Source organism: Solanum dulcamara, chromosome 6 (genome assembly GCF_947179165.1).
Source record: "Solanum dulcamara chromosome 6, daSolDulc1.2, whole genome shotgun sequence".
NCBI classification, from domain to species: Eukaryota; Viridiplantae; Streptophyta; class Magnoliopsida; order Solanales; family Solanaceae; genus Solanum; species Solanum dulcamara.
Genome location: NC_077242.1, coordinates 79512828 through 79540809, shown reverse-complemented (window position 1 = coordinate 79540809; position 27982 = coordinate 79512828). Strand labels below are relative to the sequence as shown.

The 27982-nt window shown below is 37.1% G+C and overlaps 1 protein-coding gene across 6 annotated transcripts; it reads left to right on the top strand.

The window, feature by feature from the left end:
* Window positions 1-180: 180 nt before the first annotated feature.
* LOC129891650 (uncharacterized) lies at window positions 181-27982 on the top strand. Of its 6 annotated transcripts, none has more exons than XM_055967078.1 (8): window positions 181-352; window positions 433-658; window positions 750-884; window positions 15765-15987; window positions 19158-19344; window positions 21685-21869; window positions 26576-26684; window positions 26878-27214. In XM_055967078.1, the coding sequence occupies exons 1-8, from the start codon at window positions 256-258 to the stop codon at window positions 26907-26909; spliced, it is 1194 nt and encodes a 397-aa protein (XP_055823053.1). In that variant the 5' UTR covers window positions 181-255; the 3' UTR covers window positions 26910-27214. The 6 variants fall into 6 exon arrangements, with proteins under 6 accessions (XP_055823053.1, XP_055823054.1, XP_055823052.1 ...); XM_055967077.1 differs by having other exon boundaries at window positions 183-352; window positions 26547-26684; window positions 26878-27208; XM_055967076.1 differs by lacking the exon at window positions 26878-27214 and adding an exon at window positions 27744-27982 and having other exon boundaries at window positions 184-352.

Here is a 27982-nt window from a genome sequence, read left to right as displayed (position 1 = left end):
AACACTTATAATACATTTTTATTGCATGCATAATTCATTTTTAATATATATTATAAATTTATTATAATATCATTATGAATTGCTATAAATAATAATAAATAAAAAGTATCGCTAAAATTAATAATTTTTTTCAACATTTATTCACTCAATACCAAACAGCTCTTACAGAGGTCAATTGGGCCCGTTTGAATTCAGGATAAAAGAAGAGTGCTAGATATCAATTGCAGTCGGGTCGTCGACTGTGCTACGGCCGTTATGCTTCTCACTGGCCGCTTCATGCTCAGGTCTCTATCTGTTGCGTCATCACCGTCAACCCCTACCCTTCAGGAAATTGCCTCTAACCACCCTGCAGGTCTGAACGGAAGTACTTAAAAAACCAATAGTAATTACTGGGATACAATTGCATGTAAACTGATTTAATTGGTTCTGCAGGTATTGCAAAAGTAGTGCTTAAAAAGGGAAAGACACAACTATTTAAGGATGGAAGTCCGATGGTTTATAGTGGTGCTGTTGATAGAGTAATTGGTAGACCACCACCCACCACTGGCGATATTGTCCTTGTTGCTGATGGCACAGAGAAACCTATTGGCTGGGGTTTTTACAATTCTACTTCTATGTTCCGTGTCCGGCTCATGCAGCAAGAAGAGGAAACTGCACAGTACTATCTGACCCCTTTTTTGTTGCAACCTATAGCTAGTATATGAATGTTCACCACCTTAATTGGTTATGCTTGGTCTAAAATGGTGCAGAGACCCTTCTTCTGCGCTTAATCCAGAAAAGCTACTGGAAACAAGAATTGCAGCAGCTGCTATGTTGCGTCAAAATCTAGGGCTTCCTTCTGCTCATACTAATGCATATCGTCTTGTTAATAGCGAAGGAGATAGGTATAATCATCACTCTCCCTAGCTTCTTACACTTCCCTTTATTATGAATTGTGTTACTTCTTATTTATTGTTACTAAAGATCATTTCATCATGTCTACGGAGATGAAGTTTTTGGATAATTACACAACTGACTTAGATGGCGTACTCACATGCTTAACAGTTGAATGTTTTAAATCATGACCGTGGTGTTCGTGCTTCCATTGGTTATTGCGTTTTTGCCTCTGTTGGAATATGAACCTTAGATTTAATGCGTCTCAACGACTACTAGGCCACACCCTTGCATGCTGATTTGCAGTTGAATGTTACTGATTAGGGACTATGGTACTTGGTTGATGCAACTATTCTATGAAAAAGCAGGGACAATTCCAACAAAATAAAATTAAAAAATACTGTGAGGGATGAAATGGCGGCGAAGGAGAGGGAGGACTGCTAGCAGCCAGTGCTAGACGGAAAACTAATAAATGATTGTGATAGCTATTTCTTGGAAAGAATTAGTCAACCCTTGTAAATTAGGAAAGTTAGTTAGAGGTGTTATACATTTTTTTATGGAAGTTTAGTTATAGCAGTAATTTTAACTCATAATATTATGCGTCATATCTTCTAAGATGCAAACAACGTAAATCATTCTGTGATAGAATCCATAGAATATTGTCATCAAAATTTCTCTCCTCTAATCTACAGATTACAACTTTTGGCCTATTCCCATTGGGAGATGTTCCACATTCATTTGGCTAGTCAGTTACATTTTACTCTAGGTGATGTGGGACTCATTATCAAGATACTCTACCTGAAGGGAAAAAAACTTTCAAGCACCTTTATCGAGGCAATGACATAAAGGAGATTTTTGGTTGGTTCTTTCCTCTCCGGTGATCCTTCTGATCACCGAAAAACTTTCATCTTCTTCTCTCCTCTCACTCCCTTTCCCACAAATCTTTATTTCTTTTCTCTCCTTTCTTTTTCTTTTTTCCCTCCCCTGTATTTTATCCAAGTTGGAGGGGAGGATCTTAATTTCTGCTGGCGAGAAGTGTTTTAAACTTATAGATGTTAGTGAAGATAGGGCGAGATGATTTATGCTCTATGAACACAGCAAGAGGTTCATCAAGAAGATCCGAATCGATGAGAACAGTCTAAGATTGGTATGTGGAGCCCTCATTCACAAGCAAGGTCATATTATGATGTCTTGAAAATGGAGAAATGGCCATCAATGGTGTCAAACAGATACAGCCAACCCAACCCAACAACTGTCTCCACAAATGCCTTGTTGGAAGATTCAATGACTCCTTTAACACTCCAGATCACGAAACGATCCAGAAGTGGTTGTGCAATAGGTGGAACTTGGAAGATCACATCATGTTTGAAGGTTTTATGATTTCGCACAACCTTTTTCTCTTTGAAATGCCATCTTGACAAAAAACAGCCAAAGTCAAGGTGGGCGATTGGTTCTGGAATGGCCGGTGAGTATCCTTGAATTGGTGGTCGCTGGTCGTCGATCTGGTTACAAAGGTGTAAACATCTGAGGATTGATGGATCAAAGCTTTCAGAATTTCACTTCGTGCGTGGTCTGGAAGCTCTTTTCAAAGCGATTGGTGATTTATGTGAACATACATGAAGACTCAAAGAAGAGATCTAATTTGATGTGGGCTAGAATTTGCATCAACTAGATCTCTAGAGAACTCCCCTATAGATTGGAGCTACAGGTGACTGATTTAAGCTTTGAAATTTGGGTGATTCCAGGTGCCCATGGAAAAATCTGGGTCACCGGAGACAACTTTGCTTGTGAGGGAAAGGAAAAGATTGGAAAAGAAGAGGAGAAATCGAGGAAGGAAAATGTCAACTTTGTGGTTTGCATAACATGTATCCGATGCTGTTAATTCAAAATTGCCACATATTCACCAAGTGGGGCCAACCTTTCATCACAATTGGGCATTCAATATCAGATGGGTAGGCCCTTTGCAACAAACTCCCAAAGCAGAAGAGAAATAAGTGGAAAAATATATGGACACCTCGGGTCCCAAGATCCATGTTTTTTAATACACGCATGTCACCCACTTATGACTCTCTAGACCCAATTTCTATTGAATTACAGGCTTTGGAAATTTAGTGTTTTGTGACTGATGTATAGGATATTGCTTGCACAAGCATCTGCGAAGCTGATGATGAAAATGCTTCTCAACAACATGGTTTTCATGGAATTCAAGATCAACTATTAGTTTTCATGGAATTCCCTCGTAGACTAGATTAAGAGTCTGGTTGTTGCTTTTGATTCGGAAGTGTCATCCATTCTTTGTAATGATTTCCTCTCTCCCTTGGCATGATGATATTGTATTTAATCAGCAGGTTGTCCATACTCGTTCGGTTATTTCTACTTCTAAATGGACAAAGCTGCTCATGGTCAAGGCATGCAAATCTTTTTCGGTGTTAATGCATCTGGATTCAAACATGGATTACTTGACATGAGTCCTAAGAATGGATCAAAGAAGACAGGTACAATTGCATCAAAGGGTATCATCAGAGGGTGAATCAAAGCCAATGTAGAACGGGGCATATGGATTTAAAAAGCTCACATCAGATTTAACTGAGGATGTTGAGCCTGTCAGGACGAGGGATAGGAGTTGCAAAGCACAATCAGATACTTACTCACCATCCTGAGACATATGGGCTTTGGAGAGAGATCAATAAGATGGATCAAATACAACATCTTTACAGTCAAATACTCCATTTTGGTTAACAGGGGGCTGCAAGCTTCTTTTCTCCTCACAGATGCATTAGACAGGGATAAGCTGCGTACACACTATCCTCCCCAGACCCCACTTGTGTGACTACACTGGGTATTTGTTGATGTGGTAGAGGCAGTAGACATGATCCAATCTCTCCTTTATTGTTCATCTTGACAATGGAAGGACTTAGCAAAATGCTTCAAAAGCTAGTTCTTTGCAGTGGATTGAGCCATTTAAAATAGGTAGGAACCCGGGTTCTCAAGCTGCTATCTCTCACTTGCTTTATGCAAATGATACTCTGATTTTTTGTGGTGCTAAGAGATCACAAGCGAGACAACGCAACCAACTTTATGTATTTTTGAAGCAATTTCAGGTTTGCATATGAACATGCTAAAGAGAAGTATCTACCTTGTTAATGAAGTTCTAAATCTGGAGGAGCTACATCATGGTTTGCAAGACCGACTCATTTCCTTCCACTTATTTGGGCCTTCCCTTGGGTGCCAAATATAAATCCACTGAAATCTAGATTGAGGTCATTGAAAAATTTGAGAAGAGGTTGGCAACATGGCAATTGTAATATCTTTCTTTGGTAACAAATTTCTCCTTATAAAGTGGGAGAAGGTTACTCAACCTATCAATAATGTCCTAAGCAGCTTACCTACTAACTACATGACTCTTTTTCCAACGTCAACAAAAGTTTTAGAGCAGATTGACAAGATAAGAGGAGACTTTCTTTGGGAAGAAAACAATCAGGGACATAAATTTGACCTTATAAAGTGGGAGAAGGTTACTCAACCAAAATCCCAAGGAGGTCTCGGAATCGAGGACCTTGCAGCCCATAACAAAAGTGTGATGATGAAGTGACTTAGGTGATTCAACTTGGAGGAGGCCGGGTTCAGGAAAGATGTTATCATAGCTAAGCATGGAATGTTGAATCAATGGTGCACAAAGACTTCTAATTTTCCTCATGGACTGGGACTATGGAAGGGTATTAGGAATTTGTGGGACACCTTTGTTCATCATGTCCATTTTGAAGTGGACAATGGCTCACCCTTAAGATTCTAGAAAGACAAGTGGCTAGGCAATACCCCTTTTTTATTTGACAAGGCTGAAGTTAAATTCATCATTATTAAGGACATGCCAGAGACCTCAAAAATATGAGTTACAACATTTCAAACAACAAAAAACATCTACTAGATTACATGTTTCCACTTTATAATTTGTGCATTTTGTTCGTTTCTTTCTTCTTTACACCAAAAATAAAAGGCTGCCATACACAACCATTTGACCTTCTAAAAAAGATATAGCCTTGTTTTCGAAGCACCTACTGTTTCTCTCCTTCCATATGGACCACTAATACATGATGGTATTATACTCTACCATTTTTTCTGTGTTTTACTTCCCCCCTTTTGATCCAACAACTGTGTAAGTCAGCTGTGTGTTCTGGCATGGTCTACTCTGTTTGTGTTAGGCCCAAAAATTAGTTCCATAATAATGTTGTCACTTTGCAGTGTAGGAACAAGTGGTTATTAGTTTCCTCAGCTTCATTACAGAGAGAGCATTAAGAAGCAATGTGAAAGCCTCTCTTCTTTAATCTTTCATGAGTGGAGCAAGCTTTCCTTGCCATTAGCCAAGAGAAACACTTCACCTTGGTTGGTACCTTGGTCTTTCATATCTAGTTCTGGGGATCATTCTTGCAACCTTGTAACTCTTTCACTTCGTTGGTATACAATCTGTTAACTGATTGTACCCCATCTCTGTTATGTCTCCATCAGATAAGTCTTCCTTCATTATTGTCCCTGTAAACCCATCCAATATTGTAATAAAGCAGTGACTCTCCCAATCTTCTAGTCATTAAGGAATCTTCTAAACACAATGTTCCATCCCTGTTGGGACCAAACATCAACCACTGTCTCTTCTGGATTAGGGGAAAGAAGTCTGTAAACAAGACCATTAATGAATCATTTCCAATCCAGTTCTCCTTCCGGAATGAAGTTTTGCTTCCTGTTCCCACTTTGTAGTCTATGTTTCTATTTAGATTGGGCCACAAATTCCTAATGGTTCTCCACACGGCACGGTGCTACATAAACACTGGCAGATATGGGGTTGACACAAAACAGTCGTAGAAAGTCACCGAAAATTAACGCACGGTGATTTGTCTGACTGAGTTTTCTTTCCCTAAATATGGGGTTCATGTATATATAATTGACCCTAATGGGCCAGATGGGCGGCTATATGAGTTATAACCGCCCGTCGGCTGCGGAAGCTTTTTTTTTTTGTATTTTCTATCAAGATCGTAGAGGCGCTGATACCATGTGAGAAATATAGGAGAAAATATTATTGAATTGTGTCTCTGCATTATTACACAGAGACCCTTATAAACACTACAATACAATTAGTAGGATACTATTTACTATTTTTATTCCTATTACTATTCATATTCCTATTTCTATTCTAAGTAGGATTGTATATACCTATTCATATTCTAACATAACTAAATGTAGGCCCTTTCCTTCTTTGTTTCCTAACCACAAAAAATCTCTTTTTAGTTTGTGAAGTCTTTCCTCTACCTTAGTAGGAATGAGAAACAATGACATCACTTAAGTAGGCAATGAGTCCAAAACAAAATTTATCAAAGTTACTCCCCCTCCCAGTGAGATAAATTGGGCTTTCCAGTCAGCCAATTTCTTTTCCGTCTTCTCAATGATGCCATCCATATTTCTACCTCCCTGTGTTTGTGTTCCAATGGCATGCCTAAATAGGTTTTGGAAGTTGTTCCTCTCTACACCCCAAAATATTTGTGAAACTTTGTGGTTGAGGAACTTCCTTGGGAAATATGCAGTTTTACCTCCAATTAACTGATAGCCCAGCAACTGCCTCGAAAATCACCAAGGTCATCCTTATGAATATAATCTGACTTGCCTTTGCTTCACAAAATATGATTGTGTCATCTGCATATTCCTCCCCTATTCCTCCCCTGAAAGATTGCCAATCATGAACTCTCTTATCTAATGGTTTTGAATAACCACTCTCATTATCCTGTTAAAACCCTCCGTGGCTAAAATGAACAGGAAGGGAGAGAGTGGATTTATCGGTTTACCAGAATGGAGAACCTAACGGTTTTTATGCAGAAACCAATCCACATTAATCATTTTTACCCAATATCCATCTGCTCTAGAATTTTGAGCAGGAATTCCAGTTTACATGATCATATGCCTTCTCTATGTCCAGTTTACACATAATACATGGATCTTCCCCTTTAATTCTTGAGTCTGCACATTCATTTGCCATCAAAGCTGCATCAATGATCTGTCTCCCTTTGATGAAGACCATTTGATGTTTATTGACTAGCTTGCCTACTCCACCTGTTTCAGTCTTTCTGCTAAAAGTTTGGTAATTATTTTGTAGATTCCACTTGTCAAACTTATAGTTATGAAGTCCCTTAATTCAACAGCTCCCACTTGCTTAGGGATTAGAGCTACATAGGGTGCATTCAGACTCTTTTCAAAAACATTTTGATCATGAAACTGTTGCATTGTATTGATGATATCTACCTTGATGATGGTAGAAACTCATATGGAAACCATCAAGGCCTGGGCCTTGTCACTAGGACACAACTTGAGTGCTTCCTGACTTCCTCTTCCTCAAACTATCTCTGTAACCAAACCTTCTCTTCTTCATTAACTCCTTCATATCCCTGCAAATTGAAACCTGGCCTCCATTGCTCTGGTTTCTTATAAAGCTTTTGATAAAAGCTTACAATCATCTGCTTGATCTCCTCAGGTTTAGTGATAGACACCTCTTCCATTTAGATTTCATAACGTGAGTCATAGAAATTTTAAAACCACTGTCAAAGGAAACAAAGATCCAAACATAACATAACTATTCATGTGTTAATGAAGCCTTTAATTTAACATAACTGAATAATGTCAATCGGGACAAGGCCCCCGGTATACCTTAAAATAAAATAACTTTCTAAAATATGTAAACTAAGTCCTAGAAACAGAAAGGGGCTCACCAATAGCAGAAGATATGGAACTTAGCGAGCGGCCTGATCTCGTGTCTGCGTACCTGAGTCTGCAACAATAAAAAGATGCAGCGCCCCCGGCAAAAGGGACGTAAGTACATATGGAATAGTACTATATGTAAAATGGCAGAATGAAACACAACATACATGTCAAATCAATAGAAGCAGCTAACACTGGCATAGTCATAACATGGGAAGGTTAAGAGATGAGGTGTTCAGCCTACCTTATGGATATTTCTTTCATCATATTTTAGTTCATTATGGGAGTCTAATAGTGTAACCGACATAAACCACCATGTGAGCGCATGGAGTCTGATCTCGGGCCTATCAGCTAAGCCATTTCATACCTTGCCGGGTATAAAACATACATATACATGTCATATGGATCCATAACTAGCCCTTACCATGGGCATAAAGAAGGAGTCGCCCGAACCAACGGTACGACCTTATCCTACGTCGGCAAACGTAGTTTCAGGCGTTTGTCATTTAGACTCGTGCTTTCTTGGTTAACTATTTAGCTCCCTTAAGCTCATATGACCATGGGTTAGCCCGAAGGCTCATAGTCATAACATTTAAGGACCATAGTTCATAAACTTCATTCATATCATCACATCATGAGGTTACATTTCGTGTATCATAGCTTGGCATTTATGAGAGACAGATATCATATAATAATAATAAGGGAAAAGGCATAAATTCCCCCCTAAAGTTGTACCGAAAAGTCAGTTACACACTTAAACTATCATGGCGACCTATTACACACTTAAACTACCTAAAAGTGAAACTATTTCACACCTGAACGCATAACACCACTCTCATAGTATGTGGTGTATTACACTCGCTGCCACATGACGGCACGTCATCGCCACGTCAAAAATTATAATTTTTATATTTTTGTTTCTTTTCTTTTCTTTATTAATTAACTTTTTTTTTATTAACTATATTTTATACTAATTAACTTCTAATTAATTATTAACTATTCATTTGATTTTTTATATTTTTTTCTTTTCTTTTCTTTATTAATTAACTTTTCTTTTAGTAACTATATTTTATACTAATTAGCTCCTAATTAATTATTAACCACCCATCTGATTTTTTTATATTTCTTTTCTTTTCTTTATTAATTAACTTTTCTTTTATTAACTATATTTTATTCTAATTAAATCCTAATTAATTATTAATTACCCATTCGATTTTATATATATATATATATATATTTTTTTTTATTAACTATATTTTATACTAATTAACTTCTAATTAATTATTAACCACCCATCCTATCCCTCCCTCCCCCCAAACCCCAATCGTCTTCTCCACCAAAATGGGGAGAAAATTCTTCTTCTTAATGGGTTTTGAAAGGAAAAAAAATCAAGATTCAAAATGGAGAGTAAATAGAGGTGGGTGTAAAGAAAAAGAGGGTATGTGGGTGTGAAGAAAAAAGGAAGTGGGGTGGGGTGATTTTGTTTTTAATTTTTTTTTACTTTAATGGGTTTTGAAAGAAAAAAATCAAGATTCTAAATGGGAGTAAATGGAGGTGGGTGTGAAAAAGAAAGGATGTGGGGTGGGGTGATTTTGTTTTTTTTACTTTACAGAATCTGATGCACTGCTCCTTTTTTTTCCATGTCAATTGTTAGGAGGGTAATAATTTCACTTTTAGGTAGTTTAGGTGTGTAATTGGTCGCCATGATAGTTTAAGTGTGTAACTGACTTTTCGATACAATTTTAGGGAAAAATTTATGCCTTTTCCCTAATAATAATAATAAAGTTAGAGGATCATAAGATAGCATTATAAGGTCTCACATTTGGGAACTTTCATAATTCATAGTTCTAGTGTTCATAACAAAAGAATTTTTAAGAAAACATCAAGAAATCGTAAAAAGTTATCAATAAGTCATAAGGAGATTATTAAAGTGTCATAAGGAGATTATTAAAGTAGTTTTCAAGATAAGAATTTCTTCTTACAATAATCATTCATAATTTCATGTAGAAAATCTAAAAAAAAAAACTCATGGGTAAAAGAATTATCAAGAAATTGATGTACTTTCATGGAGGGTTCTTGGGGTTTCATGAAGATTCAAGAGTAATTCAAGAATATGGAATTTCGTCCTAACCCTAATTCATTCATGGAGGATCCTTTGAAACCATAGAAACGTATTTCGTGGGGAAGAACAAGGTGTTCCCACACGTGGAGATAGCCTCACATATCTTAGTGATGAATGTTGAAGAAAAACCTTGGAAGATGAAACCTAACCTTGGTGTTTCTTGAAGTTCTTGAGCATAAGTTTTTGAGAATGAGAGCGTTTATTAATGAAAACTGATTTTCTATACGTTTAAGGCCATTTAGATAACTTCCAAAAGGTTTTAGGACTAAAATACCATCTTAGAAACTCAAAATCGGCCAAATTTATCGTTTTGTCGTCATCTGAGTGACGGACAGTTGCTTGGATGATGGACCGTCATCCATGCTGTCATAACTGACCCAAAAAATGGCCATTCTGCCTAAGTCTCACAGGCCGATGGGCTGTCACATTTCCTGTCGGACACTGATAGCTTGTAGCGTCTTTAGTAAAATGATCATAACTTTTTACTACGAACTCGGATTGACGCAAACTTGGTGGCGTTGGAAAGAAAACTCAAAGAGCTTTAATTTGATAGGTCGTGGGCCACCTAACTCTTTATAGTTTGAGAGATATGGTCGTTTGAAGTTACCCTTATATAAACTCATGTGAAAACTTAGTCAGTAGTAAAATTTTCACTTGACTTGGTGTTAGTACAATACAATCTTCACACTTAGGAATGGACCTTAAAATATATTAACAAGTAGTATATCACCCGACCCAAGTTGATAATCTTACGACAGATGGTTTGAATCTTTAGGGTAGAGTTGCAAGATGTTATACTTCTTCTATCCTAGACATGTTTGCAAAGTCATTCGTGAGATTGACTTTGTGAAGTATCTCGTTGTCTGATTGTCACGATCCAAGCCTAGGGCCTAGACATGACATAGGGAATGAGGAACCCAAAAGTACCTCAAACAAGCCTCTTAGTATTCTTTTAGCCTTTCATAGATAATGACAATAAATAAACAAGCGAAAATCATAATAGTAAATCTTCAACTTATATATGTCCAACAATAACTCTAACTTTTAGATTTAACGGGGTAAGACAAGTCCCTAGCTCACTCTCAATCATAATAGAAAGAAATGCCATAGTAAGTGTCAAAATCTCAACATATCATAAGTTAGAAAGATAAATGAGTATTGTTCTCGAAATATGGGAACTCACCAAAAGTAGCCTTCAAATGAAATCTCAACTAGCCACGTGGAGGAGAACGAGGAGGAGAACCGGTCCCTACATAGTGATATGATGTAGGAAAAAGAGTATGCGTTAGTACTTTGAATGTACTAAGTATATAAGCATGCATTACAAAGTAAAACATTTAGGACATTTATAAGGTAAAGTACATAAATGAGTACATGCATGAGTAATCAAGTAGATATCATTTAAATCATACATATGTGGATAAACATGCATGAGTAATCATGTAAATAGCATTTGAAACGTTCATTTGTGGGAAGTTGACTATAATCGACATTAAGACCATGTGAGTTATTAAATGGAATCCAACATAACCCCTTACGTTGGCTGAGGAGTCTACTTGCCTAGGGTAGAACTCCGTCAATTTTACATTCATTCTTTAACTTTAACTTTAAGGGCTTTCGTGGATCCATTAGCCTAAGCCTACAAAGGCTCTTATGTTGGCACTTAGTTAATGAGACAAGGGGTTGCTACTAGGATTCCCTTACCGAATCCCACTTCAATGACCCATTCGGTGCTAAGTCAATCCCACGGAATAGTGTAATACTTCAAAATAGTCATAGCACATAGCTTGAGAATTCAAAACATCACATTTGGTAGAATAACTCATTAAAACCTTTGGTTATTCAAATATGCAAGAATTGTCCTTATTGCATAAAGAATCCATCATTCATATCATTTCATCATTCTTTTATTTCATAAGACTCCCTTTTGATCATAGACATTGCTTTCATAAATATTCATTTGGAGTCAAAGCTTTCAAGTCAAACTTCATTGAAAATATAGTACAACTAGGTAGGTTCAAATCACTTCAACTTTCAAACATGTTTGTAAATGAATATGCATAAATACTTTGAAATCCATTAATTAAAAATCATGCTTCAAACAACCCACCATGAATTTCAAGAACCTTTAAAGAGCTAAATAGAGAAAATACTTGAAAACCATCAATTCATACATATGAAATGATTTTGCATCAAAATAAACCGATAATCATTAGTTTAACCATGAATCATGCTATTAAGTAGAAATAATAATTACCCGTGAGAAAAATCTTATTTGAAATCAGGAGATTTAGTTGAAAGAGTTTTGGACTCCATGGGTGGAAGAACCCATGGATAAACACCTACATACCTTAGAGTAAAACTTAAAAAAAATAAACATAATTTATCATATAATCAAAATAATTTAGGCATGAGAGTGGAAGGAATACTCTTATTGAAGCCTTACATACTTGGAATCCGAAGCTTTACTCAGAATTGAAAGACTTAATGAACACTCTTGAATTCTAGCCTTTTCTCCTCGTCGGAGCGTTTTGTGTACTATCCGGAGTATATGAATCACCGAAATAGTATTTCTACACTACTAAGAACTAAAACTATATTTGAGAATGAGTAAAGAAGTGTATAGAGAGAAGAGTTGTTTGAGAAAACTTGATGAACAAAATAATGAAATAAGGTGGGTATTTATAGGTGTGAAGGAGGGACCTAACAATAATTAAAATAATTATAAAGAAAAATCTAAAAATTTAATTGAGGATTGTGATGTCATGGGTGATGTCAAATGGATCTAGATCTTTTATGGTTGGTGAGATGAATCTTCTTTTTACGGAATACCCTTTTTCGGAGCTATGTTTGAACAAGATAATTTTCTAATTAGGATTTGATGTCATATGAATTGTAGCACTAGAAGTCTTCTTTCCTGACTTTCAAGAATCAACTGATTTGGAGCATCCTATAGTGAGATATGATTTTTCTTCTACAAATACTCCATTTTGTTACAAAACCAGGTCTTGCAAAGATTAATTTATTTGACCTACTTAGTCTCCGAATCTTAATGGTCTTCACAAAAATTGTAGGCAATGATGTTGGGGTTATTCAGAAATTTGAATCACCTAATTTAGACCATTCTATGAAAAGTTATGCCCAAAATAGAGAAGTAATATCATTTTCGTCTAGAATTGGCACACCATATACAACGTTTTTATGTTTTTAGGGGGTGTTACACTCATCCTCATTCAGTGGTCTTTGTTCTTGGATTTCTTCAAGGTTGGCTATCTGAATCAGGATATCTTCCTTCCTGTGTTTCCAATTGCCTCTGTTTTCAAACCCCCATTTCTTTAGTTTTCCTTTCAACATCATCAGCTTTTTGGCCAGCATATAGGAAGCTGTACCAGTGACTGAAAAGGATGTCCACCATTCTATGACTTTCTTTTTGAAACCCTCCACTCCCATCCACCACTATTCAAACTTAAAATAGGTTTTCCTTGGAGTCAATTCTCCACAATGCAAAACTTGGGGGTTCTGATCCACCACTGTTCAAATTAAAATAGGTTTTCCTTGGAGTCAACTCTCCACAATGCAAAACTAGGGGATTGTGATTTGAACCTAATCTAGGAAGAACATTCTCTCTGATCTGTGCAAACAGTTCCTCCCACCGATTAGAATATTGGAATCTGTCTATTCTTGAGGCTGTTGTGTGGTTCTCCCTCCTTCAAGTAAAGATCCTCCAAATAAAGGAGGATCAAATAATGCCATCTCATTTATCCAATCAGTGAACTCTGTCATTGCCCCGGATAGACTATGATTGTCAGTTCTGTCATTAGGATAGCTAGTGACATTGAAGTCACCACACACGACCCATGGCCCATCAAAAAATTTTTCTAATTTTTGTTAGCTCCTCAGTTCCCTTCTGATCACTCTGTTTCAGTCATCATAAACAACACTTGGAAACTAGGAGAGGTTCTGCTCTATGCCTATAATTTACATGTAAGCATCTGCCCAACTCCCCCTTCCCGTACCTCTTATCCCACATCACCACTACCCCCCCCCCCCCCCCCAATACCATTTTTTCAGGATGACTTTCCAAATTTGTTCAATAGCTCAAGATCCCAACTCTATAATTGCTGCTTACAAAGAAGGGACCAACTGAGATTCAAAATTCAGAAGAAACATGCTTGATTTGGAAGTGAATGAACTGCTAGATTTTTTTGCATGACTCCAACATTATCACATCAATCCCATGGTAGTATACAAGCTCAAATGGGGGCATTACAGCATGGTAAACTACACAGTCAAGCAAGGTTACCATCAATTATGCTCTAGAAACCCCATGATGCCATTGAAAGCTCATTTGGAGGACCAAAGCGCCTCCTAAGGTTATATGTTTCACATGGACAGCTCTATATGAGACGTCTTGCTCAGGATAACCTGAAGAAAAGGAAAATCCAGCTCCCAAGCATATTTATATATGTAAAAAGCAGGCTGCAAGCACCATCCACGCTCTCCTTCATTGTGAGGTGGCCTCAGACATATGGAACATGTTTTTCTCCTCATTGGTCTCAAATGGACCACACCCCTCTCTGTTAAGGATGCTGATGTGAATTGGTGCCTATGGGGAGTTGACAAAGCCATCAAGAAGATTTGGAACATGGTTCCTGCTTGTATTTTTTGGTGTATCTTGTAAGAGAGAAATAGTTGATATTTTGATGGGGAGTCAACTCCTTTAGGTCTTTTGAAGGCAAAGTGTATTGTCAATCTGTTTAGTTGGTCCAATTTTTACCCGGTTGTTACTGCAGAGCATCTTTTGGACTTCGTTAGCTCATAATTCTGGTTTAGATAAGTTTCGTTTAGTCAATCGGTCATTTTCCGTAAGCTCAAATGCCATATCTTGTAATTTCTTCATCTTCTTGATGCCTTTTGTTATTTCCACTCGCTTCATAAAAAAAACATTTTACTCTAGGTAATTTGACTAATTGTGAATATTATGTTATTTTGTTCTACAAAACTAAGAAGATTTAGCAATATGTTTTTTTTTTGGAGAACAAAGGAAATGCGCAGACGCTACCCTTTGGGTGCACATAGGGTAAAACTCCTCTCCTATGCAATTGCTCACAAACTACATATGAGAGGTAACTTGCACTAGGCAATGCCGGTGCGACGATCTCGACTCAGAAGACAAACCCCTTGCTTTCGGTGGCAAGGGGTTTCGAACCTGAGACCTCCAATATAGAAGTCCCAAGCCCAAACTACTGGGCCACCCCGAAGAGTTTTAGCAATGTGTTAAAGTAAGACCTTTTCTTTTCCTTTACTTCTTGAGAGTGGTGTTTGCATCTTGAGAGATGTTTGCTAGAAGGGAAATATGTTATAGCGGAAGACTTGAGTCAATGTATTGTCTTATTATTAGAAGTACTTTTGCTTATTATGGCTTAAGGTAAGAAATGGTAAGCTCATGCTTCAGATTGTTAGGAATGGATAATTAGCATAGGTAATATATATACCTATTTAAATTTTTGCGGAGTAGATTTTTGTAAAGAGAGAAGTCGTAGAATTTTAGTTAACCTTCAACAAGCTTTCTGTGAATAGAGATGTAAATACAATTGCTGACTTTTCAGATTGCCCGCATATTTGAAGGAATCAGAAGTCTTGTGTGTATACTTTGGACCTTGGTGCAAGTACGAAATTCTACTTATAAAAAAAATGAAAAGAGAATGGATTCAGGAGTCCAGTAAATCTTTGTTTGTTGCAGCTAGTTGTGGGGAGCTGTGACAACTTCAAATAGTTCATTTTAACTATGGAAGAGGTTTGCAACTTTTAAAATTATTCATATAGAAGCAAAATTCGTAGAGCCAGAGCATGCAGATTGCTGTCTTTAGGGAAAATGTGTGTTGGAAATACATATGTCAAGTTTATATGGAGGTTGTTGATGTCCTGCATTGTTTTCAATGATAATTTCAATTATCGTATGTGCTCAAAAATGTCATTCATTTACTTCAATTGCAAGGAATTTAATATTTACTAATATATCACCGAACGACAGACTATCAGGCCTTATTGTCGATATCTTTGGAGATTTAGCTGTAATAGCTTCATCAGCTGCTTGGGTGCAGATGTACCAGCACCAGATAATGGATTGCTTGAGTAGATTAAATATTATCAAAAGGATAAGTTGGAGGCCAACTATTGAAATCTTGAAGGAAGAAGGCTTAGATCTTTCTGATTTGAAAAAACCAGATCTAATCATACCTCAAACTAGGGTTAAGGTGAGATCTCTATTCATATGGATATGTGTGCTTTTCAGATTTCTTACAAAGTCTAAAACCAATTAAAATATTTGTTTGCTCTCATGGAGGTAACAGGATAACTAAGATAAGCAGTGTGATACTATCGGACATGAAGTCCTGTTAGTATATAAACTTTAGATGCTAGGATTTGCAAAGTGCAATGTGAAATCCGTCCTACGGCTTTCAGAGGGTTTCCTCTGTTGTTTATTAAGGAGGCATCAGAAGTTCACTTTCCCACACTTCGCGTGGTCATGTAAAAAGAATCAAAATATGATTGAATACGAATACCACAACATTATGTATAAATTTATTTGATGGAATGAATTTGATGAGAAACATTTTAGGTTAAATATGATGAAGCCAGTTTAAATCAGTATATATGATTTGAAGTAGAAAACCATGTATTAAAACCGAAGAAAAATTTAGTGGAGGACCAAGACACTTCATAATAAGAGGAAAATCAAATAAGATGAAAAAAATTAATGTTATAAGAAATTTGCATCTAAAAGTAATAATATGATGGAGAAACATTTAACCAAGATTCATTAAAATGTCAAGTAAGTAATAGAGTTTTATAGAAGCATAATTTGCATACTCTCTTATCTTGGGCAAGGAAAATTTCACAAATTAATTAACAATAATTTAGTTAAAATGCATTTGATTCATGTCACTGAGTAATCCACAACCAGAATAAGGACAAAAGATAAAGATTTCAAAACACAAGAAATAGCCAGTAGGCGCCTAATGTTGACACTTCTCCTCTTAACTTTCTATCTAAAAATCCTAAAAGAAAATCTTAAATTCATAGAAAGGGCTTTCAATTATTAGGTGGAAAAATAAAATAAAGGAACAAAAAAGATATCAACTCAAAATTAGTTCTAGAGCAGCTTAGATAAGAACAGAAAAGGGCAAATTACACCCACTAGCCATTCGGACCTTTTCTTTTCAAAAAAAATAGCCATTGCTTTTTCTCTTACCAAAAAAATGGCCAATGGGCCACTTGGCGTGCATGGCCCATTATTTTTTAAAAAAATGCTGTGCTATTTTAAAAAAATAACTCGTTATTTAATATTTTTTTTGCTCCTTTTTATTTTATTTTTCTTTTATAATTGTTTCACTTCTTTTGGGGAAAAAATGAATATTTATGTCATTTTGTTTTTTTGTTTATTCTTTTATTTATTAAGGTGAGAATGCATGATAGTCAAATAAATATCGATACATTACATAATTATTTATATAATATCGATACATGATTATACACATTTATACAATATCAATATATTACATATAGAGGTGGTTGCTCCCTATAGACTTCTTCCTCGAGATCATCGTGGAGAAAACATTCTTAATGTCCAACTGATTAAAAGGCCAATGGAGAAAAACAACCATAGATAGAACAAGATGGACATGCTATTTTAGCCACAGAAGAGAAAATATCACTGTAATCTACCCCAAAAATATGAGTATACCCTTAATTGTTTGGGCAAAAGTAAATCTGAAATAGAAAGAAAACACTGCAAAAAACTCAAATCTGTCGGAAACAATGCAAAAGTCGATGGAAAGTGGTTGAAATATGATATAAAGTTTATGGATCATCTCGAAATCAAGAGATGAGTATATCTTAAACAAGAAATTCACCGTAAAACTAGCCGGAGCATGCTCATTCGTCGGATTATTAGATTTAATGGCAGAAAGTGGTAACAATCTGAGAAATAAAATTATATGAGTAGAGGGTCAGAATGATGATACGACCCCACTGAGAAAGAATTATATGGGTAGGGTTGTAATGATGGCATGACCATACTAGAAAATAGAACTTATATGGATAGGGTAGGGTCGGATTGACGGCACGACCCCACTGAAAAAGAGAAATTATATGGGTTGAGTCGGAATGGTGGCATGACCATACACAAATAAGAAAGTAGTCACCAGAAAGAATGATGCTACGCATATCAGATATGAAAAAGTAGTCACCGGAAAGATGGCATGGTAATACACAAATTGGATATGAGAAAGTAGTCACCAGGAAGATGGCATGGTGTATACAAATAAGGTATGAGAAAGTAGTCATCGGAATGATGCACGATGCTACGCAAATTAGATATATGAAAAATAGTCACCGGAAAGATACACGGTGACCCAACTTTATCTAACATAATCGTTGGTCAGATGGGCGGCATATATGGATAATAGCCGCCCGTCGGCAGAGGAAGATTTTTGATTCTCTATTCAAGATCGTAGAGCCTCTGATACAATGTGAGAAATATTAGAGAAAATATTATTGAATTGTGTATCTACATTATTACATTGAACCCCTATTTATAGACACTACATTAGACTCCGTTTCCAACTAGGACACTACAATACAATCCTTTTCTAAGTAGGATTATATATATTATTCTTGTTCCTATTCCTATTCTAACTGTCATTATAGTGGCAAACTTATAGGCGACCCATTTAGAGATTTATGTAGGATATGATTAGATTATCTAAGATGACTTCCTCTCATCGTAACTCTGTGTGCGACTTGCACCCTCTGTTGAGTGATCATTTTTAATTATGTATGGCCCTATGTCTATCTTAACGTTCACATTTCTGCTATGCATCTTGTGGATATGTTGGGGCCTAAGCAACACAATATTCACCCACATTTAGCATTCCTGATTTTAGAACCATCATATGGTACTTGTTTTTAACTTTATTAGGCTTCTTTTATTGCATAATACCCACACGACACATATCTTTCTTTCACTTAGCACCTGCAAGCACCCTTTAAAAATTTAATACGTGTCCAAATGTTTCTAAAAATTGGATTCAATTGCATTGGCAGTTGGGTCAAAGTGCATTTTCAAGTATCTTCCTACAAACTACCCTTATGGTTGCACAAATTTTAAAAACTGAGGACCAAATCACAACTTCTGAAATAGTTTGGTGACTGATTCTATGACTTGTTGTATAATCCCCATTTAATATGTGAGCTATGCTTTTCATTGGAAAAAGAGAGTTTGAGAATTAAGAGCACCATATGCTTAAGATTTAAGTCGTGCTATGCAGTGTGGATATCCTTTTCAGTTGTTGTATGAACTTTTCTGTTAAGTATCAGTCTATGCTGCTGAAAGATTTGTGGTTTACTCTTTTTTCTGGTTGAGGTTATGGAGAATCGAATTTCATATTTGATATCCTTGGATGGCCAAAAGACAGGGTTTTATGCCGATCAACGTGAGAACCGTTGCTTCTTATCTACCATTTCAGAGGGTCGTAGAGTTCTTGACATATGTTGCTATACTGGAGGTTTTGCTCTGAGTGCAGCATCTGGTGGTGCTTTGGATGTTATTGGTATCAATTACTTCCATTGTCTTGTCAATTGTTATCTGCAAATTTAAGTTACTACTTTGCATGTGTAACTTATGCAATACGATAACGACAATAACTACTACTTATTGGGGTAATTGTTAGATGGTCACTCAATATTTATTTTATTGCACATAATAGTGAACATTTTTTCGAAATGAAAAAGTCAACTTTGTCCAACTATGATCGGAAATCGCTAAACATTTTTTTTGTAACAGAAAAAGTCACTCTACTATGTCTAAATATCATAAAGATAATATTATGTCCAGTTGTTCACTATCACCGTGCCATCCTTTGTTTCCTCCGAATAATTTTCTGTCAATGTACCCAAAGTTACAAAACATTGTTTTGCGACTTTGGTGATATTTAGGTAAATTTGATTGACTTTTTCAGTACAAAAAGTACTTAAAGTAACTTTGGTCCAATAAAGTGAAAGTTGAGTGATTTTTGTTTTTTGCTTGCTTTAATGCCTTAGCAGAAAGTGAAAAATTGTAGTACCTAATCTTTTCCAGAAAAATAAGTAAAAGTTAATAAGGAAAAATACATAAAATCTGCCTTCCCCCCAACCCCACAAAAACTTGTCCACTTAACTTAGTTAAACACTTTAACTTTACAGGCGTTTATGTATCCCTATTTTAGTATGAAGTGAAATTAATACCCCCTTAACAGGTAAAGATTTTTTTTATCAGTTTTTGTAAAGCGCACGGAAAGGGAAAAATAACATTAGAAATGCTCCAAATTGTACATATGTCATCTTCTAATTGGATGATGTTCTATTTTCCATTTTAGGTTTTCTTTTTCCTTTTTTTCCTTTCTCAGCTTTCTTACTTCCCAATGACCATCTCCCTCACTAATTATCTTTTCCCTCATCTACACCGTACTCTTTTTCTTTGTAAATAAATTGGATTAATTGGATTGATGTTATACATAATAAAGAAATATCAAATTTGTTTCTTAGATAAAATAGATGTGGGTTTGGTTGGCTGGAAAAGATGTTCGCCAATGCCATTTTTCTCCAATAAAGTGGATCATGTATATATTTCCTTTCTAAAGTGCTTATTAAATCACCTTCATTCTGCTCTGTCATTTCCTCAAATAATGCCAAGGTCTTACTCAGGTGCCCAATTTGCAACACCCACTTATCACATTGTTCCACAAAAGCACACCCTCCCGCCGTGTTCGTTAAACAAAGCATTGCCAGGAAGGAGGCTTTAGTACAATTTGTAACAGACAAACTTCAAGAATCATGACATAAACAGAAGAGTATTCGATTGATTTCAACTCAAAGTAGAAGGATAGTAGTTCTCAACAAAAAGGAAGTGCAAATTACAAGAATTTGGATTTTAAAATTCTAATCTAAACCAGCGAACTACCTTTCGGTATATTCCTTGTATACGATCAGGCCTTGGCCATGTTTATGAATGAAAATAGGTTTACTTGATCAAGAAAAGATAAAATTAAGTCTAAACCAACAAACTAAGTCAAGGCTGTGACCTCAGCAATAATGAACTTTGGCAGTGACTTAACAATCTTTAGAAGGAGAAGAATAGGGAAGAGAGAGGAAGAGTAGAGATACATATAGAGAGATAGGAAGGGGCAGAAGAAGAGTTGAGAATAAGAAAAGAGTCAATTGAAAGAGAATGAGAATTCTGTTTTGATTTTTCACTACCTTCATTAACATTTCCTCTCTGCTTACATTAATAAAAGAGAGATGATGTGCCAAGCTGTAGCAATGTGACATTCGACCAGCTCACGTGCCTCTGAAAAGTGAGATCATTATTTGATGAATGGTGCAGAGAAGCAGAAGACAAAAAGGGGAGCATATCTGTATGTACCTGTGGTGAGAGACGTATATACTTCTAGAGTCGCAATAAAGAAGCGGAGAATATTGTCTTGTTTTGTTTGCTATTTTCTCCGTTTCCTTTTTCTCTGTTATTGTTTGTCATATGGAGGAGGATTATACACCCAATAGCAACTAATTTATAAATAACGGAATTAAAAGAAACCCTCGCTTCCTGCTTCCCAGTTCCCACTGCTCTCTCATTTGCATGCTATGCACTTTCTTCATTCCTTGCACTTCACATTGAGTGAAATTGCATTCCCACCGTCATTGAAAGCAAGAACTATAGATTCTCACTGCTATCGTTCTAATCAGTAAGTCTGTGGACTTGTTCAAGAACGCAAGCAAGATTTGTCTTATTCCTCAGGGATGTAACAGAATGTTTGTGTAGATCGTACGTGCTGTTTTAACCTTGGTACTACTCTGTAAGTTTGCATCTGGTTTTCTATTCTAATGATAAGTTAATTCCACTCCTTGGTTTGAAGGTGTTGATACATCATTGCCTGCTTTGCAACTTGCCAAGGAAAATGTTGCATTAAATGGCCTGGATCCTCGAAGGATATCTTTTCTTCGGCAAGACGCAACTGAGTTCATGAAGGCTGCTGTTTCTAGAAATGAATCATGGGATATAATTATACTGGATCCTCCTAAATTGGCACCTCGGAAGAAGGTAATTTGAAATGTTTTGTATGGATTTCAATATTGATCACTTGTTTCTTGAGAGTTTACTGTTAAAATGTACTCTGTTCAGACTCAAAGAGATTTGCATTTGCTGTGTAGAGTTTAGATATTGCTCGATTTCTCGATTCTGGTAAATGAATTATTATGTAAGGACAATAGCGGATCCAAAATTTTTACTCAAGGGGTTCGAAAATAAAAGTATAAATGTGTGAAAATAACAAAAGCTAAATGTAAAATATAATGTAGTTTGTGAGATTTGAACATTGGACATAGGGGTGCATTTGGAAGGCTAACCACTGAGCTGTGTTTCGTTTCTTTTTTAGGGGTTCAAACTTAATATATGTATATAAATACAAAAAATCTACTCTATATATACAATGTAGTTTTTGCCAAGTGGGTTCGGGTGAACCCCCTCCCGCCCCCTAGATCCGCCCCTGTCAGTAACGCGTTGGTCTGGGAAAGTGATGTGGTACCTCAAGCATTGTTTGTTGTAAGGAAAAAGCTTCTCTATGAAGTCATGTTATTTGTTTCAGAGCCCCTTCATTTTGTAGTAGTTTTCACTTTTTTGAATTATTCTTTCTTAGTGTTGGTATTTGAGCTTTGCTAACCAGAACATATTTGAGCTCTGACCAACGACGCACTGTTCCAACACTGTTCCGGCACTATTCCGGTGCTGTTCCGGCAGATCTCACTCTAAATTTCTCTTCTCCTTCCTCTCTCTTTCTTTATTTCTTCTTTCTTTCTTCTTTATTTTTCAGATTTTCCATCCGACAGTTTAGATCTGCTCCGGCCATTACTCCGACTAGATCTAGAAGGCATAGATCTGTCCGGAGAGGATCAGATCTGACTGAAAAGGCTTCCCCAACGACTTTTCGGCGAAGCTTTTGGTCTCCCCTTGCATTTTCTGGCGGCTACAAGCAAATTCCGGCAACGTCCAACTTTTCCGGCGACGTTTAGGATTCCGGTCAGAATTTGTCACATTCTCTCTAGGCCAGATCTGTTTAGATCGGACCTAGATCTAGCGAGATCCTCCTGGTGAACTTTCCAGCGAACTTTTCAGGAACTTTCCGGTGACTTACCGGGCCAGGTTCTATCTTTCCTTTCCTCAGCTGATTATTTGTAGTTTGATTACTATTCTTCTTTCCTAGTTCCTACCTTTAGTGTTTTAGTTATTGTTATTCACTTTCCCTCTTCACTTAGTGTCTAGGGTTCTTGACTTGCATATTAGCTAGTGTGTTTTGTCTCTTTATTATACATTCTACATTGTCAATTATTATCTCGTTGCTTGTATTCTCTTAATTTATTTGTTATCAGTTTTTTTCACTTTGTAGTTCATATCTTTTTAGTGGCTTTGGTTACTGATGGTGGACTAGGTTCATGTCCTCAATTGGGGGTGAAGGCGAGGGGAAATAGTGGTAAGAGGGAGACAAGTTTTCGTACATTGAGAGTAGGATCGTGGAACATAGGGTCGCTTACAGGGAAGTCCATAGAGCTAGTGAAGAGTCTTAAGAGGAGAAAGATTAATATAGCCTGTGTTCAGGAGACTAGATGGGTAGATTCCAAAGATCGGGATGTGGACAGATTCAAATTATGGTACTCAGGAGGCTCAAGAGATAGAAATTGAGTAGGTATTCTAGTCGATGCGGATCTTAGGGAGTGTGGTAGAGGTTAAGAGGATCAGTGATAGGATGATGTTTATTAAGCTAGTTATAGGCAAACTTACTGTGAACGTTGTTAGTGCATATGCACCCCATATGGGTCTGGATGAAAAGTCAAAAGGCTCTTTTGGGAGGATTTGGATGAAGTAGTGAGAGTTATACCTAGTACCAAAAATATTTTCATTGGTGGAGATTTCAATGGCCATATCGATACAACTTCTAATGGTTTTGATGATGTCCATGAAGGCTTTGGTTTTGGGGAAAGGAATGGCGGCGGGGTTTCTCTCTTGGAGTTTGCCAAAACTTTTGAGTTGGTTATTGCTAATTCGTGTTTTTTGAAAAGGGATAATCAATTTGTCACCTTTAGTAGCAAGGTAGCTAGGACTCAGATTGACTACTTACTCCTCCGGAGGGGTGATAGAGGCCTTTGTAAGGATTGCAAGGTTATTCCGAGTGAAAATATTACCACCCAACATAAGCTTTTGGTGATGGACTTGGAGATTAAGAGGGATAGGAGAAAGAAGACCCTTTATGATCGATCGAGGATTAGATGGGGGGCTTAACTCCCGTCTTTTCTCGGGAGATGGGGGAGAAGTTGAATAGTTTAGGGGCCTGGAGTAGTAGCGGGGTTGTGAACAACATGTGGGATATGAAAACTGGTTGCATTAGAAAAGCAGCTATCGAGGTTCTTGGGGTATTGAGAGGAATCTTTGGTGGTCGTCAAGGAGATTGGTGGTGGAATAGAGAGGTACAAGGCAAAGTGAAAGCCAAGAAGGTTGCCTATACGGAGTGATTGGAATGCGTGGATGAGGAGAAGACTAGGCTTAAAGATATCTATAGAAAGGCAAAGATGGAAGCGAAGTCGGCGGTCACCAGTGCTAAGACCGCAACTTTTGAATGCATGTATGTCGAGTTAAGGGAAAAGGTGGGGATAAGAGATTGTATAGGCTCGTCAAAATGAGAGAGAGAAAAGCACGCGATCTGGATTTAGTAAAGTGCATTAAGGACGAGGAAGGTGAAGTGTTAATGGATGAAACTTCTATCAAGCAAAGGTGACAAGCTTACTTCCACAAACTCCTAAATGAAAAAGGAGACGAGGACATTGTACTGGGTGATTTGGCGTACTCTCATAGTCTTTGAGACTTTGGGTACTGTAAGTGTTTTAAGGTTGAGGTGTTTAGACGTGCTGTTAGGAGGATGAGGAGGGGGAGAGCGACCGGATCCGATGAGATTCTGGTGGTCTTTTGGAAAAGCACTGACAAGGTAGTTTTGGAGTGGTTGACTAAGTTATTTAATGTTATTTTAAGGAGTGCTAAGATGCCTGATGAATGGAGGTGGAGTACTATGGTTCCATTGTACAAAAGCAAGGGTGATATCCAAAACTATAATAATTACAGGGTTATCAAACTACTAAGCCACACTATGAAGATTTGGGAGAGAGTGGTGGAGATGAGGGTGAGGAGAGGAGTGTCAATCTTAGAGAACTAGTTCGGATTTATGCCGGGGCGGTCGACTACTGAAGCAATCCATCTTATGCAGAGACTGGTGAAGAAATTTAGAGAAAGAAAAAAGGATCTCCATATGGTGTTCATTGACCTTGATAATATGACAAAGTTTCGAGGGATTTTCTGTGGAGGTGTCTGGAGGCTAAAGGTGTCCCGATGGTGTATATTAGGGCGATAAAGGACATGTATGTTAGAACGGTGGGAGGTGACTCAAAGCATTTTTCTGTTGAGGTGGGACTACATCAGGGATCTGTGCTGAGCCCTTTTCTTTTTGCCTTGGTGATAGACGAGTTGACACGGTCTATTCAGAAGGAGGTTTCATGGTGTATGCTATTTGCGGATGACATAGTTTTGATTGATGAGACTCGGGACAGAGTTAATGATAGGTTGGAGGTTTGGAGACAAACGCTCGAGCCCAAAGGGTTCAGATTGAGCAGGACCAAAACAGAATACTTGGAGTGCAAATTTAGTGTTGTGATGGATGAAGAGGGCAGGGAAGTGACGCTTGCCACCCAACCTATCCCCAAGATAGAAAGCTTTAAATATCTTGGATCCATCATCCAGAGTAGTGGGGACATCGATGATGATGTCACGCACCGCATTGGGGCAGCATGGTTGAAATGGAGGCTAGCCTCTAGAGTCCTGTGTGATAAGAAAGTACCACCTAAACTTAAAGGTAAGTTCTACAAAATGGTGGTTAGACCAACATTGTTATATGGAGTGGAGTGCTAGCCAGTAAAGAACTTTCATGTTCAAAAGATGCATGTTGCGGAGATAAGGATGCTGTGATAGATGTGTGGACACACTAAGAGTGATAAGATCAGAAATGAGGTTATTCGGGAGAAGGTGGGAGTGACATCTGTGGTCGACAAGATGAGAGAAGTGAGACTGAGATGGTTTGGGCATGTGCAGAGGAGGGGTGTCAATGCCCCAGTTAAGAGGTGTGAGTGGTTGGATTTGGGGGCTATGTGGAGGTGTAGGGGTAGATCGAAAAAGTATTGGAGCGAGGTGATTTGACAAGATATGACGCTACTCCATATCACCGAGGATATGACCTTAGATAGAAAATAGTGGAAGTCGCGGATTAGGATAGAAGGCTAGTAGGGATAGAATGATGTCTTGTCGTGTGTCGGTTTAGGGTGGTCGTAGGTCTAGGCGTGTCTTTATAGTTGTGTTGCTATTGCCTTTGATTATCGCAGTACTTTGCTATAATTATAGCTATAGTTATTGTTCGTGTCGTGTAAATTTTGCATTGCATTTTATTTTTATTTTTATTTATTTTATTATTATTATTTTTTTTTTTTTTGCATTATGCTATATAGATTGTTTTTCTCTCGTACTTGGAACTGTGACTTTTGAGCCGAGGGTCTTTCGAAAGCAGCCTCTCTACCTCCATGAGGTAGTGGTAAGGTCTGCGTACATCCTATCCTCCCCAAATTTCACTTGTGGGATTTCACTGGGTATGTTGTTGTTGTTGTTTCACTTTTCTCTTACTTAATCCAGGTCTTAAAGAGTGCGTCTGGAATGTATAGGAATTTGAACTATTTGGCCATGCAGTTGACAAAAAGAGGTGGTCTCCTCATGACCTGCTCATGTTCTGGAGCTATGACCCAAAGTGGAATGTTCTTCCGCATTCTTCAGGCAAGTTAATTTTTTTTTTTAATTCAAGGGCAAGCAGGAAGATCTATCAGACTCCATTGGAGTTTTTGATGACTGTATAAAAAGTCTTTTGAATAGTTTCCTGGCAAAAGAAATTTGTGTTTGAATAACTGTTTCTGAATTTTTTTTTGGAATTTGTTCTCCCTAACATTTACAATTTCTTTTTATTTCGTAGGAATGACTATGGTTGTAGTACCAAACCTATAAGAATAAAGGGACCCAAATTCAGTGGCTACATACTTTTCGCACCCAAAATCCATTTGATGCTCTGGAATTGGATGTTTAATTAACAGTTTTGTTAAAATACAATGTGATCTAATGGAACACCATGATATAAGGTGTAAAATAGGCTTTAGTGAGTCAATTCTAACTTTGACAATTCTTGCTCTGCTTGTTCTTGGTTTTACAATGGTTATGTAACATGGATGAGGACAACAAATAACTAGATGTTGTTTATATATGTGAGAAATTAAAACACGGGAGAAATATTACCGAGATGTGTGAAGACAATTGTCTTTTTATATCCATACTCTACATTTTAAATAATACTCCGTACATGTTTCCAAAGTGGGATACACTAACCTAAGTATTATATACACATTATCTATGTACAATAGCTGTCTAGCAATATATGTTATATGTATGTGGATAGACCTGTCTTCCTTGATAATGACCATTAGAATACTGATAACCATGTCACTTCAATGAAGTATCCTCCCTTATTGTGCAAAGTGTGCCTGCAGGCTGCATGAGCACATTTCAGGTAAAAATAGCTGAACTACACACACACAACACACACACACATTGACATGTAGTTAAAGATAGAAATCCACCAAGTGGAACTTTTATCCAGCAACAGAGATATTTTTCTGTTTCAGAAAGCTCATATCTGATCTTTGTGGTAATTAATGTAGCCTCTTTCCCAAAGAGAACTTGTTAATTTTAGCTATGTTGTAATCCCAAACTGAACTGTTAATTTCTTGATCCAGTCCTTCAAGAAACGTAGGTTGATTGATATGTTTTCTGATTTGCTTGACTTAGGGTGCTGCGTCAATGGCTGGGAGGAAAATCACTGTTGTACGTGAGGCAGGAGCAGCATGTGACCATCCAATTGATCCTGCCTATCTAGAGGGAGCATATCTCACGAATATCTTGCTTAGAGTGCTGTAGATGTCTTTTTCTGTATATAGAATGAAGCCCCTTGTTTACACGCTAAATCAATTTTAGGACTAATGAAATCTACCGGTTCCAAAGAGACTAAATGAATTTCTTTTTCTTTA

Excerpts from the sequence above, each read along its gene's own strand:
- LOC129891650 (XM_055967074.1), top strand. The coding sequence starts at position 256 with ATGCTTCTCACTGGCCGCTTCATGCTCAGGTCTCTATCTGTTGCGTCA. Across the intron at positions 353-432 it reads TGCCTCTAACCACCCTGCAG|GTATTGCAAAAGTAGTGCTT; the intron begins GTCTGAACGGAA and ends TTGGTTCTGCAG. Across the intron at positions 659-749 it reads CAAGAAGAGGAAACTGCACA|AGACCCTTCTTCTGCGCTTA; the intron begins GTACTATCTGAC and ends AAAATGGTGCAG.